This window comes from Mustela lutreola, chromosome 3 (genome assembly GCF_030435805.1).
Source record: "Mustela lutreola isolate mMusLut2 chromosome 3, mMusLut2.pri, whole genome shotgun sequence".
Taxonomy (NCBI): Eukaryota; Metazoa; Chordata; class Mammalia; order Carnivora; family Mustelidae; genus Mustela; species Mustela lutreola.
The window spans coordinates 182,170,824-182,184,921 of record NC_081292.1 but is presented as its reverse complement, the minus strand read 5'-3'; the positions used below and the strand labels follow the sequence as shown (position 1 = coordinate 182,184,921).

Here is a 14,098-nt window from a genome sequence, read left to right as displayed (position 1 = left end):
TTCTCCTTCCTCCCACCCTCCATCTCCAGCTAGCGGCTCCCATTCTCTGAACTCAGACGGGAGCTAGTCGGCAAGGGAGCCTAGGTACCAGGAAGGGCAGCAAGTGGGATACCAAGAGAAAGGCCAGGAAGGTGGGGGGAATGGATCTCAGAGCAAACACATACCTACACCGGGTCTAGCATTCAGGGCCTTTGGTGGATCAAATAGGAGACTAGGAGAGATTCCTAGACCCCATCACCTGTCCCTGTCTTGTCCTAATAGTAGTTGGCAGAGGATGGAGGGGAAGCCACAGGAGGGCGAGGGTGAGGGCTAGGGGAGAAAATGGGCACGCCCAGCACAGCAGTTTGCTCCTTCCGTTTTGTAATTACCTGCCCAGGAACAGCAAGTATTCTCAACTCCTCTTCTAGGATTTAAGCTTACAGGTGTCGCTCTGTCCCAGGCAGAGAGGCCTGCAGTTTTGTGTATGTATGTGTGTGTGTGGCGGTGGTGGGTATCTTTGAATTCAGTGGGAGTATTTAGAAGCCCATTTTGGCTGAGGAGCTCCGCTGTACCCTCAAATCCACCGCCCACCCCCATCCCAAAAGGGGTGACTTTCAAATCTCTACTTGATTCCTGTGTCTTTCTCTCTCTCAGCTGGTTTCAAACGTGGGAAGAAGAGAAGGGTCATTTGGAAGCCCTTTAAATCCCAAGAAACGCCATCATTTATTGAGTACCTACTATGTCCTAGGTCCTGTACCCATATCACCTTGTTTAATCCTAAGGTAAATACAGTGATACGTACTGGACTGGAAACTTCAGGGGAACAAAGTTTGTTCTAGTCGCTGCACCTAGAATGTTGCTGGATGAACATATTAGGCAACACGTGTGTTGAATATTTGTCAGACTTGCTGAATGAATGGCTCTTCTGCAGAAGAGGAGACTGCGGCTCAGAGAAGTCACAGCATTTCCCCAAGGTTACTCAGTTATGAATGGAGGAGTTGGGATTCGAACCCAGGTCAGCCTGGACAGAAACTTCCGCTGCGGTCCTCCCCTCCCTCACATGCCCTTCCCACTCCTGCCTCAGCGGTTCCAGGCACCCCTCCAGACACCACTCTCTGAACCTGCCAGTTCTCTAATGCCCAGACAGTGACTCAGGCACCTCAAAGGCAAGGAGGGAGTGACGCCTGACACTCCCTTGCCCAGGCGCTGGGGTGGAGGGCACAGGGGAGGGGGATTGCAGATAAATAGCTTCTGGGACCGAGTGAGGGCAGAAGCATCTTTGAGGACAGGTTTGGGGGCTATCAGTATCCTCTGGAAAGGGCCCCCGGCCCCCAACATCTCATAGAAAGTGAAGTAAGGGCTTGGGAGAGGCAAAAATGATGTGAGGTCTTCACCTGTCAGGATGTCTGGGCATCCAGTGGGGGGGCCCGGCACCCCTTCTATCTGCTGCACCAGCCCGCCTGCCCACCCTGGGCAGTTGTGTGGCTATCTCAAACCCTGCAAGGCCTTCCCAGCTAGCAACTCTGCTGGCAGCACTGGCAGGTCTCGGTTACACTAGGTGTGGGTGTGGGGAGGTGGCAACCCAGCCCTCCAAGAGGCAGCCAGGAGCGCCACCCAGCCTGGCTCCCCGGGACTCCCTCAGTGCAGGGAATGCTTTCATCCCTGATGCTTCTAAAGCCAAGGTACAATTACCTCCTGCAGGCAGACACAAGAGACAGATTCCCAACTTGGATTTCACCCAACACATTTATTCCTTCATCTCTGGTGTGTGGGGAACATGCCTGCCTCCAAAGCTGCGTTCTCACCATTCCCTCCCTCTGGAACGCCACCTCTCCCTGCTTGTCTCGGTGTTGCCATTCCTTCCAGCTTAGATCACAGTCACCCAGAACCATCCAGCCCTGGGAAGTTCCCTGCTCGAGAGTCTCCCAGCACCTTCTGTCTGTCTCTATCACTCATTCGGTGCTTGGCATGGACTGCCTTGTATGCGGGCACTCAGCTTCTTGCCAATATCTCATTTCTCCAGCTAGATTTGGAAAAATGCTGTATATAGTCAAAGTTATTATGTGAACATGCTTCCAAATTGAAAAGGCACAAAAAAGATTTCCAAACAGCAAAAATAAGGCTATAAGTGAAAATAAGTCCCCTTCTTTTGTTCTGCTCTTGACAGCCTCCACTATTAACTTTTTTGTTCGTGTTTCTTTCCAGAGACATCTACATATGTTAATGTGTATGCAGTATGTTCAAGACATATGTTCAAGACCCCCACGGATGCCTGAAACCAGGGATAGTACTAGACTCCATATATATTATGTCTTTTGCTACACATGCATCCCTATGATAAATTTACTTTGTAAATTAGGCACAGTAAGAGGTTAACAATAACAATAAAATAAAACGAGTCTAATAATAAGCTGTAACAAAAGTTAAGCCAATGTGGTCTCTCTCAAAATATCTTGTGCTATACTCCCCTCCTTCTCATGATGATGTGGATGCTTAAATACCTACAGGATGAGATAAAGCGATGTGAATGCTGTAGGTATTGTGATGTAGTGTTCGGCTACTAATGGCTTTTTTTTTTTTAAGATTTTATTTATTTATTTGACAGACAGAGATCCCAAGTAGGCAGAAGCAGGCAGAGAGAGAGAGAGAGGAGGAAGCACGCTCCCCGCTGAGCAGAGATCCCGATCAAGGGATCAAGACTTGAGCTGAAGGCAGAGGCTTTAACCCACTGAGCCACCAGGCATCCCTACTAATGACTTTCTGATGGCACATCAGAAGGAGGATCTGCTTCCAGACTGTAGTTGACTGTGGGCAACTGAAACCGTGGATCAGGGGGACTACAGTACACACACTTACATATATACACTTTGTCTTACCCTCTTTTCATTTAGCAAAAAATCCTGAAGATGGTCCTTAACAGTCCATAAAGATGTGCCTCCTTCTTTTTGGTAACAATGTAACAATGCACTATTCTTCTAGGCAGCATTCCCTTGCTTGTTTTACCAGGCTGCTACTGGTGAGAATTTCAGTTGTTTCCAATTCTTTGCTTTGGAAACAAATTCTGGAACCCTTGTACATACTTCTTTGCCCATATGTATCAGAATCAGAACCACTGGGTCAAAGGCTCTGAACTTTTAACTTTGATACGCACAATATTGCTCTCCCACAACCAATGTACTAGCATGCCTGTGCTCTAGAGCCTTGCCCACCCAATGTATAAAACATTTTGATCTTTGTCCATCATCTGATAAGTGAAACAAAGTATTTTATTGCCACTTTCCTTATAACTCTCTTGCTATGAATAAGGTCGAGGATCTTTTCATATATTTTCATATGTTTAAAAATCAATATCTTCTCGGGGCGCCTGGGTGGCTCAGTTGGTTAAGCAGCTGCCTTCGGCTCAGGTCATGATTCCAGCGTCCTGGGATCGAGTCCCACATCGGGCTCCTTGCTCTGCAGGGAGCCTGCTTCTCCCTCTGACTCTGCCTTCCACTCTGTCTGCCTGTGCTCGCTCTCGTTCTCTCTCTGACAAATAAATAGATAAAATCTTTAAAAAAAAAATCAATATCTTCTCTTCTATAAACTCTTGTCTGTGCCTTTTGCCCATTTAAAAAACTGCAGTATTTGATTTTTCTTGTGAACAAATGAAATTAACCCTTTGATTGCTACATGTGTTTGATATAATTTCCCTTGGTTGTCATTTGTCAATGTCCCAACTAGATTTTTACCCCCTGGAGTACAAGGACTGGAACGTAAACCCCTTTGTTTTCCTAATTCTTAATATAAAATCACATATACAGTAGGTGCTAGACAAACGTCTGTTGAGATAGGAGAAGTAAGAAGAAAGAGATTTGGAAGATTTTGGAGTGACCTAACCTATTCCTTCCTCTTATACTAAGGCCAGTCAGTCAAGACTCTCACTGTAAACAGCAGAAATTAGCTCTGGCAAATTAAAATAAAGGAAAAAGGCACCCCCCCCCCACCTTCCCACACACACATTGGAGAGACACTGGGTAGCACACAGAATTAATACAAGGGCTGCCAGATAAGATTCCGTGAATAGGTAGGCAGCAAGGAAAGCTGAGCATCCAGTACCATAGTCAAGGTCAGGGCACAGGACAGCCTGCCTAAAAGACCCCGCCCAGTTCCCTACAGAACAGGGGGCTGCAATGAGGCTTCTTCCCACCTAGGCTCTGAGACCGACATTTCCTCCTCCAGACACTAGAGGCTGCTGCTGGCTCCGCTGTCACAATTACCGCAGAAACGAATTCTCAACTGCCCCAGCTTCTCTGTGACTTGCTCCACATTCAAAGTCCCAGTTGGAGCTCTCAACTGGCAAAGTTAATGACCACGTACCCCTAGAGCCGACAAGTCTGGGAGAGCACGTGTCAGGGCTTTGTGACAGGGGGTGGCCAGCATCCCATCAAGGCCTACACGTTGGGAATTCCCCAAAAGTATTAGGAAGTTTCAAACTGTGGGCAGCCAGAGAAAGTGGGCAAATGCATGCCACCTTCTTTCCTCTTGTCTGGCTTAAGCCCTTCTCTTCAGCGAAGCATTTCTGGGCCACCCAGCAGAAAACACTCTTCTGGACTCACATAAGCATGACTGCTTGGGCCGGTCATGATGCCCAAAAGGTACGTACTAAGACCCAGATGAACTATGTACCACACCTCATTTGACTTTCAAACAGCCCTAGTCGTTACCTATATTTAGGTAGGAAAAACTGAGTTCTCAGAGGTTTTGCCAAGTCACACAATAGTGCCAGGTTGCAAAGCCAGGTCTGTCTGTTTTTAAAACCTTGGAATTTCCCACTGGGCTATCTTGTTGGGCTGGAATCTTATCACACTGGAGCTGTGTAGCCAGGGACTGGGTCATACTCTTCATTTTACATCCTGACTGCATCTACTATGTAAATGTTCAGGGGATACTTATGGATTAGCCTGAAGGATATCAAGCAGGAGCCAATTCTGGAAGGTTCTCTAACTGTCTCATGAGGCCTGAACCCAGGAATCATTTTGAGGTAAGATATATTTGGGATCACTCTGGGAGGGGGGTGGATCCCCAAAAAGCAAAAAGCCAAAAACCTTGAATCTGGGGAATTTCCTTTTCCTTTTTTTTGTTTTCCGTTTATCCTTTAACCCCACCTTCCCTACATGTGTCAAAACTGTCAACAAGAGCTTCCGACCTGTTCATTGTTTAATCATCCAACAGCTATTTTTGAACCCCACAACTGCCCTAAATACTCAAGGCGGGGGGGGGGGGGGAGACACAATTTCTGTCCGGTGGAATTTACATTCTAATGGGGGAGGTGAATGTCCATCAAAGAATCGAGCAGGTAAGGGCAGATTTGCAGCTCCGATGAGCGTGATGGTGTCACGAAACGCCGACAGGCAGGTCTGACCTACTCAGGGAAGTTGGGACAGCCTCTCTTTCAGGACCTGGGGCGGAAGCAGAGATCTGAAGGGGGAGGATTTCGACCCAGAGGGTTGGTCTGTGAGTCCTTGATATGGGGGATTTTTTCCGGAGTGAGTAGCCGTCAATCACCGAGCCTGTTATAGGAAAAGGACAGAGGGACCGGGGGCCGGGCGGCTCGCTGGCCCGCGAGTGCGTCACGCCAGGATGCAGCCGGCAGCCGTCTCCCAGGTCCCGTCTGAGGATGACGTCGCCCGGGAGCAAGCCCAAAATAGCCGGCTCCGCCCCCATCTCCCGGCAGCCCCTGCAGCCGTCCCCCAACCCCCTCCCCGCTGGGTGACAGGCCCGGTCGGCCTCGTCTGGGTCTCTAGTAGTTTCCGTGCCGCTGACGCATGCTTGCGCGCACAGCTGGGCCGGGCGCGTCCTACGCAGCAGCCGCGAGCCGGGGCGGCCGGTGCCAGACGGTTCCGGCGGGGGGCAGGGGCGGGGCGCTGCAGGAGGCCAGGGACTCCCGACCGAGGAGGTGCGGGCGGGGGGCCCGGGTCAGGCTGGGAGGCCCTGGGCAGGGCTGCTGGAGTCTCGGGGCTGCGATAGGGCTCCCCGGGCCCTGGGCGCCGAGATAGCCCGCGGCACCGGCCTGCGGGGGCCAGATAAGGCTGCCGGAGGGAGCCTCGTCACCGGTCCCAACCAGAACCCAGTGGGCGCCGCTTCCTCCTGGGAGCGCCTCCCGCTCCCTCCGGGGGGGTGGGGGTCTCCAGGCCCAGGGAGGGGACCCTGGATTCTTCCTGCCTGACTCCTCCTCCTCTCCTGCAGCCCCACGGAGGCCCATCTGACTACTGACGAGTTGCCATGGCATCCTACTACGACATCCTAGACGTGCCGCGAAGTGCGTCCGCTGATGACATCAAGAAGGCGTAAGTGCCTCCGTTGCGCATCAGAAAACCTCTCACCCCCAAACCCCTCCCCATCACCACCATGGGGTCCTTCAGAGACCTTGCCGAGGGACCTAGGTCCTTAGGATTGGGGGCTCCATCCATAGGAGGGAAGAAGACCCCTGGAAGAGTAGGAGAAGGTCCCTAGCGTGAACAAGTTTTGCTGGGAGCTGCACTGTGGCTCCTTCTCCAGTGGATCACACCCCCCTTCCCCATCACTCCTGCCTCAAGCGTCAGCCCCTAGGTGTGGGCTTTCTCAGGATGCCTGCAAAAATGTCCAGGCCCTGTGACCAGGAGGGTCCAGAGCCCTGTATGCCATGGCCACACAGATTTCCAACTTTTGCAGCCCGGGTGAGCTCCAGAGGGGTTAGGGATCGGGCTGTCTCCTGCCCTCATTTTCTGCTGCTACAAGTCGTTTTAGCACTGGCCGCAGAGGGGAGAGAGAGGGACTCCATTAAAGCAGGGCAGCAGAGGCAGCCCTAGCACCTGGGACAGAAGGGGATCTGAATGGGGAAAGGAATGGGCAAGCAGGTCTTTCTGTTTCTTGGCGAGAGGTGCTTTCTCATGTCTTCCGACCTGCCCACTGGTCCCACTTCCTGCAGGTATCGGCGGAAGGCTCTTCAGTGGCACCCAGACAAGAACCCGGATAATAAAGAATTTGCTGAGAGAAAGTTCAAGGAGGTGGCGGAGGCCTATGAAGTGCTGTCAGACAGTAAGGGGGGGGGCAGGGAAGGGCAGCACCTATTGCCCCCATTTCATGCCCCATCCTACTCCTTCGCAAAGACATGCTGCCACCTCCTGTCCCCTCCATGTGTGTTTCTAACCCGGCAGTTAAGTGCCCCCTCTGACAGGGGGCTCTGCAACTTTCTTTCTTTCTTTCTTTTTTTTGCTTCAGTTCAAGTGAGCACCTACTATGTGCAAAGCACCCTCTTACTGTTTCCCTAATCCCTGCGCTCAGTGTCTGCGCCCTGGGATCTGGTATGGTAGTTGTAGCATGGGTCTTGACAAGGGGATGGGAGCAGGCCCGGTAACCTACATGTGTGCCGAGCCTTCTTTGTGCCATGCATCAGTGGGTGTAATCCCCAAGGGTCTGACAGCCATCCTGCCAGGCAGAATTTATCATCCCCACTTTATAGGCAAGGAAACAGGCTGAGAGAGATGGGGTGGTTTGCTCAAGGTCACACAGAGCTGGAATACAAATCCAGGTCTGTTGTTGATTTTGTTTTGTTTTGTTTTGTTTTTTTAAGATTTTATTTATTTATTTTAGAGGGAAAGAGAGAGTGTGAGTGAGGGGAAGGAGCAGAGGAGGAGGGGGAGGCGGGGGAAAGAGTCTCAAGCAGACTCCACACTGGGCGTGGAGCCCTATGCTGGGCTCCTTCTCAGGACCCGGAGATCATGACCCGAGCCAAAGTCAAGACAGACCGAATCCAGGTCTGTCATTTATTTATTTATTCATTCATTCAAAAAATATTCCTTGAGTGTTGATGGTGCTGGGCCCTCGCTGAGTGCTGGGGAACAACGGAGGACAGACAGACACTGTCCTTGTCATCATGGGTTTATTGCGTCTTGCCCCCAGAAGCCCAGCATTAACCAAGGAAATACACAACCAACAGTATTCTGCGGGGGAGCTGCTGGGTGTTGTTGATGGGGAATACAGGCACCCTTCTTGTTACAGTGGTCACAGAAGGCCTCTCTGCAGAGGCAACATGGAGGCTAAGCCCTGATGAATAGCATAGTAACAATTAGCTGATACTCGCTGAACACTTTACTGGGTTATCAAGGCACCATGCTAAGCAGTTTCCGTGGATTGTCTTATTTAACCCTGGCAATGACCCTGGGAGGTCAGTGCTGTGATTGTGCCCATTCTACAGATGAGAGGGAGCCACACTGCGAAGAGCTGGCACTGCTGAAACCTATGGCCCATGTCCCCTGTGCATCCTGCTGCCCCCCACCCCAGCCTCCATCACTGGGTGATCCTCTGAGGGTCCTAGCCTAGAAGGGGAGGCCGTCATCCCAGAGGGAGGGAGAAATAATTGGGTCTCTTTTTCCAGAGCACAAGCGAGAGATCTACGACCGCTATGGCCGGGAGGGGCTGACTGGGGCTGGTAGGTGGAGCGGTGGAGGGCGGGGGGCGCCCAGGGAGGGAAGTGGGTCACAGAGGAGAGGGGGAGGGCAGGGTAGTGCTGTGGATACTTTCCTAAGGCTCCAGGCCGTGCCTTCGGTGGAGTCCCCTGGCTCAGGGCAAGAGGCACGCCCTGAGCCCCCTCTTCCTCCTGCCTCTACTCCAGGAACTGGCCCATCCCGCGCAGAACCTGGTGGTGGTGGGCCGGGCTTCACCTTCACCTTCCGCAGCCCCGAGGAGGTCTTCCGGGAGTTCTTTGGGAGTGGAGACCCTTTTGCGGAGCTCTTTGGTGAGTGGGCTTGGGAGGCCTCTGACCAGCTCTGACTGACTCCCGCTCCAGGCCCTGCCCTCCATCAGTCGGGAGCCCCTGAGGGAGGAGGCCAAGAGGGCAGCAGAATTCCACAGACAGAAGATTTTGTGGGGGTGGGTCTAGGGACAGCGAGGACAGAACCTGACACAGGCCTGAAACCCACAGAGACTTGCTTTATGAAATGAGGGCAACAATGGTATATTGTTAGGCTTGCACAATAGCAGCCATGAAAGCAGGACTCAGCGCACCCTGTGACCATCACAGTGACATCACACATGACAGATAGCATGTTCGCAGCGAAGACTTTGAGCCCTGTGAGGTGGACAGTTTTCTTCCCACTTACAGATGAGAGCCCAAAGGTTCTTGCAGGTAACTTGCTTAGAGTCACCCAGCCAACGGGAGAGTTGGGCCTCCCGAGACCTGGTGGGCCTCTTTTCATGCCATGCTTACCTGCCTGTGCCAGAGGAGCTAGCCAACACCCCCTTCCTCTTTCCCTTCCCTCCTTCATGGTCTACTGTGGATGGAATTTGCCAGGGTTCTTTTTCATATCTAATATTAAAAAGAAATTTAATTTGTAAACAAGTCCACAATCAAAAAAGAAAAAAAAAATCAGAAATGCTTAGCAGGCTCTATGTCAAGGCTGAAAGGCAGGGTTCACACATTTTGGGGGGAACAGCACTCTTCGCCCAATGATTTTTAATCGGCTTGCTTGTTGCAGATGACCTGGGCCCCTTCTCCGAGCTTCAGAGCCGGGGTTCCCGACACTCGGGCCCCTTCTTCACTTTCTCTTCCTCCTTCCCTGGGCACTCTGGTATGTGCTGGCCGTTAGTGTTTTTGCAAGCTCTGGGTCCTGGAACCCCCTCATCCTGACTCATTCCTTTTCCAAGCCTCCTCTCCTGAGTGTCTGGAGACCTGTCTTCAGGCATCTCTGCGGGGAGACCCCCACAGTGGTTCCCGGCCCCCTCGTGACTGCAGCATGCCAGCGCCATCTTCCCTCTGACCAGCTCTCTGCTTCCTCCCTTGTCTCCATGCCAGATTTCTCCTCCTCCTCTTTCTCCTTCAGTCCCGGGGCTGGTGCTTTTCGCTCTGTTTCTACGTCCACCACCTTTGTCCAAGGACGCCGCATCACGACGCGCAGGTGAGGGCCCCTTTGGGATCATCCCGGGGGCAGGGGTGAGGGGGAGAGAGGGAGTGGCATACGACTAGGTCAGCTGCCTGTGGGCAGAATCTGTCCCGTTCGCCACGGCATCCCAGCGTGCAGACAGGCACCTGCGGGATTTGTGCATGGCTCGCTGAGTGAACTGTGCCATCCCCCACAGAATCATGGAGAACGGGCAGGAGCGGGTGGAAGTGGAAGAAGACGGACAGCTGAAGTCAATCACAATCAATGGTGAGGAGTGGCTCTGCCACCCAGTCCCTGGCAGGAAGCTCCAGCACCAGGCCCCAGGGCCCCGCTCCCCCCAACACTGTCCTCTCTCAATTCCTTTGGGGCAGGGGAGGAATGGTGGCCACAGGCCCCACTGGAGGAATCAGAGAAGCCTGCTAAGGGGGCCGGGAACTGAGGAGTCCTGGATGCCAGGCGCCCACCGTCATCCTTAGTGGGTGCCTGGTGTTTGCAGAGCATGGACGGTTTGGAAAGCACTTGTGCCCAGAACATGGGCTCCATGCAGAAGCAGGCGGGGTGAGGGCAGGGTTTTGATAGCCATCCTGTTCTCCACATGAGGAGAGTTGTTACCTCAGCAGGGTTAAATGGCCCAAAGGCCCAAGTAGCCCCAGGCCCAAGGTTTTGTCCCACTTAGGAAGAGGAGAAGCGAGGGGTGACCCTCAGGACACAGGATTCCTGGGCTGGAAGCCTACCCCCAGCATCCCCACCGAGTGGGATGGTCAGAAAGGACCTGACCTTCCTGGAAGGATCACAGAACGACACCCTTCCATGCCTGTCGCCTTTCAGAGCACTGCACACCAAGTGTGCTTTCTGAGCTGTCTTCTTTAGTTGTGGGAGTAGTTTGACAGCATAGGTGCGCTCACCACCTCCATTCTATAGACGAGAACAGGGAGGCTTAGGGAGGTTGAGGGACTTGCCGAAGGAGACGGCTCGTCCCTGCTGGAGCTGGGTACCTGCCCACACGCACGAGCACCGTGCCAGCTGCCGGAATGCGTGCATGCCAGTTCCAGAGGAGGGGCTGTAAGTGGTCCAAGTGGCCCCTGCATGAGACAGCCTGGCAGGATTCCTCTGGCCTGGGTCGGAGGGCATTATGGCAGCCATGACTCCTGCAGGTGTCCCGGATGACCTGGCGCTGGGTTTGGAGCTGAGCCGTCGCGAGCAGCAACAGGCTGTCGCCTCCAGGTCCGGGGGCACACGGGTCCAGCAGACTCCTGCTTCCCGCCCCTCTGACAGCGACCTCTCCGAGGATGACGAGGACCTACAGCTCGCCATGGCCTACAGCCTGTCCGAGATGGAGGCGGCTGGGAAGAAACCCGCAGGTGGGCGGGGGGCGCAGCGTCAACGGCAGGGGCGGCCCAAGGCCCAGGACCGAGATCCCGGCACGGGGGGGACCCCTGAGGCTGCAAGGGGGGATGCGGCCAAGTCTAGCCCATCCCCAGAGGAGAAGGCCTCTCGCTGCCTCATCCTCTGATCACCAGGCCCAGACCACCCTGATTCAGGGTGACCGGGCGTCCTGCTCACTGCTAGGAGCAGAGGGGCAGGGCCTGAGCTGTAGGAGCTCTTCTCCACCTCAGTGCCCCCCCCCCCCCGTGGGTTTCCTCCCATGTCCACTCGCACTCCAGTGTGGACTCGGGATTTGCTCTGCTCAGCCACAGCTGATAGGTCCCTGGCGAAGCCCAGGGTGGGGGGGCCTCCGGGGGGCCTCCGGGCAGTGGGAGGGCCTCCCAGGAGCCAGGATGCACTTACTCCTACTAGATGGGGAGTTTCTGAGGGGCATTAGTGGTTTGGGCCAGGCCTTTTGTGCCCAGGTCTGTGGCCACCTGTGTTGCTGATGACGTCAAGGAAGGAGGACTTGGCCTGGGGTTCCCTGGGCCGGAGTCGGCAGCTACAGCAGGGAGTCTCCCGTGCTCCTTGCCCAGCTGCAGATATCCCACCCTGGTTTCTGTGCAGCGTTGAGCTCTGACGTCTCTGTTGCTTCCCTTCTGGTGCTGCTGCTCCTCCCTCGCTCTCTTCTCTCTGCACTTGCCCGCGGGCCGCATCGCTTGCTTTCACTGCCATCTGGCTAGGACTCCCTTCTTCCCTCCCCAAGAAAGCCTCAGTGTGACCAGGAAGATGCTGTGGCCGGTAGGGCCATAAGGTCTTCTGGGGAGGCTAGCTGGGTGGGGCGGGAGCCTCTCGTCCAGATTCGGAACCGGAGCCCACTCCTCCTCCCTTCCTCTTGCTGCCTCAGCCTGCCCCAGGCCTCGGGACTAGGCAGAGGTGAGGCCGGCTATCCCTGGAGAGGTGGGATAAGGCCAGGGTGCCCCAGGAGGGAGGCTTAGGAGGGCACCAGACCCCGTCCTACTTCACCATGCATCAGGGCTCAGGGAGAGGCCACAGGGCTAGCCCAGGTCTGCATGCTCAGCTCCGTCCTCCACGGCTTGCTGCTGACCCTGTCTCCTATCACCCCGCCCCCGCTCTCTCCTCAGATGTGTTCTGAGCTGGATGTCCGGGATCCAGAGCCGCTGCACAGTTCCAACAGGACAGCGCCTTCCCTGTGCGCTGGGAGGGGACCCACCATTCCTCTCCCTCACCCATGCTAAGCGCAGAGCTGGGCCTGGGTGGTGGGTGGGGGCCGGGTGGGAGGCATCCTTAGTCTTAGCCTGTGAACTCTTCCCTGCGTGTGTGGTGCTGTCTCTTGGGGACTACGAGTCCCAGAATGCAACACACCCTGCCTCATTTCTGATAGATCATGCTAGGGGAAGCGGTGAGTGGTTGTGGAGCTGTGCATATTGGGACATGTAGTTCCAGCCCAGGTCGGCTTGTCACTCGCTGTGAGAAGGGGAGATCTTGTCATCTGATTGGACTCTGGCGGGGGTGGCGAGAATGTGGATGAAGGGGTAGTGGACCCAGCTTCGGTTCCCCTGACGCGGCTTGCTAGCCCCGGGCTTAGAGTGTACAAATGAAAACCCTGCGGCATCTGAGAGAGGCTTTTTTCCTCTACACAGTCGGATCCGATGGGACGGCCGAGCAGGGCGTGGCCCCGGGAGGCGACTGACAGGCGTGGGCCGGCAGAGAGCTTGGAAGGGGAGGCTACCAGTGTGAGAGAGTGTGTGCGTGTGTGCGTGTGCGTGTGAGCACGAGAACACGCACGTATGCGCGTGGCCGGGGTTGGTCTAGGATGCATCCTCCGGGCATGTTGCTGCTTGTATGGCTTCCTTGGCCTCTGACCCTGCCGCCCATTCTTCTTCTCCAACACCATAAATGAGCTGCCTCTCCTCCTCCCTGCCTGGGGAACCCCGTGGCCAGGGAGGGGAGTGGTGGAAACAGGGTGTTGCCAGCCCTGTGACACGGCATCCCAGAGACCTATCAATAAGCCAGCTGGGCTGAGCTCAGACCGAGAGAGAAACACTGGAAGTCAATAAATAAAAATGTTTCGAGAGCTCGGTGGTGTGCTGCATTCCCGTGTTCTTTCTTTACGAGGTGGCCCCAAAGGGGACCCTACGGGACCAGTGGGTGACATAGCCCCCTTTATTGCCCAAACACCCAGAGGTCACAAGGCTTCCCAGATGACAGCAGAAGTCCCCCGTTTGACCAGGCTGCACTCCCCAAGTACACTGTTGAGTCCCGAGAAATTAATTCTTCTGGCCTCGCCTCTTGTGGCTCCACCACTGGCCTTCCCTAGGCAGGGACCCGCTGTCCACTAGCCTGCCCCACAGCAAGGACCAGGCTAAGTTATGACTCAACCACAAGTATGGGAACGACAGGAAGTAAGGAACACGTGGTGAAAACTTGTAAAAATTAAGGCCCACAGACTGAGCCCCTCCCCAGGTTCCCTCACCTCAAGGCCAGTGTCCAGTCTCAGAGGCCTGCCTCTCCCAGGGGGAGTCGTCCAAGTCCGCCCCACCCAGGGTCCAGGCCCCAAACTTGTCAGGACCCAGACGGGAAAAAGCCAGGGACCTCCTCCTCCCTTCTCTCCAGACACCTTCAGAGATGCCCTTCACGGGACAAACAACTTTCCACTGTCAAGCAGAGTGAGGTGGCTCCCTTGTGACTCTCTCTTCCATTCCAGGATAGCTGCCTAGCTTCATGTTCAACAGCCTGTATTGTACTTTTCTCAAAGCAAGGCACCAGCAAGGAAGTTCCTTGAAGAGGAACTTCAAGCCTCTATCTTGAAAGAAAGAATCTGCTGGAAGTTC

General features: G+C 54.5%; 1 protein-coding gene across 8 annotated transcripts; it reads left to right on the top strand.

The window, feature by feature from the left end:
* The first annotated feature begins 4,894 nt into the window (after positions 1-4,894).
* On the top strand, positions 4,895-13,341 carry DNAJB2 (DnaJ heat shock protein family (Hsp40) member B2). 8 transcript variants are annotated; one of them, XM_059167982.1, is made up of 11 exons: positions 5,715-5,914; positions 6,205-6,305; positions 6,926-7,035; positions 8,375-8,428; positions 8,612-8,734; positions 9,474-9,566; positions 9,791-9,893; positions 10,075-10,145; positions 11,033-11,239; positions 12,151-12,179; positions 12,389-13,341. In XM_059167982.1, exons 2-10 carry the CDS (start codon positions 6,241-6,243, stop codon positions 12,171-12,173), a joined length of 849 nt encoding a protein of 282 aa, XP_059023965.1. In that variant the 5' UTR covers positions 5,715-5,914; positions 6,205-6,240; the 3' UTR covers positions 12,174-12,179; positions 12,389-13,341. The 8 variants fall into 8 exon arrangements, 7 of the variants coding, with proteins under 7 accessions (XP_059023962.1, XP_059023963.1, XP_059023960.1 ...); XR_009352016.1 differs by having other exon boundaries at positions 5,713-5,914; positions 11,033-12,179; XM_059167981.1 differs by having other exon boundaries at positions 12,151-13,341.
* Positions 13,342-14,098: the final 757 nt, after the last annotated feature.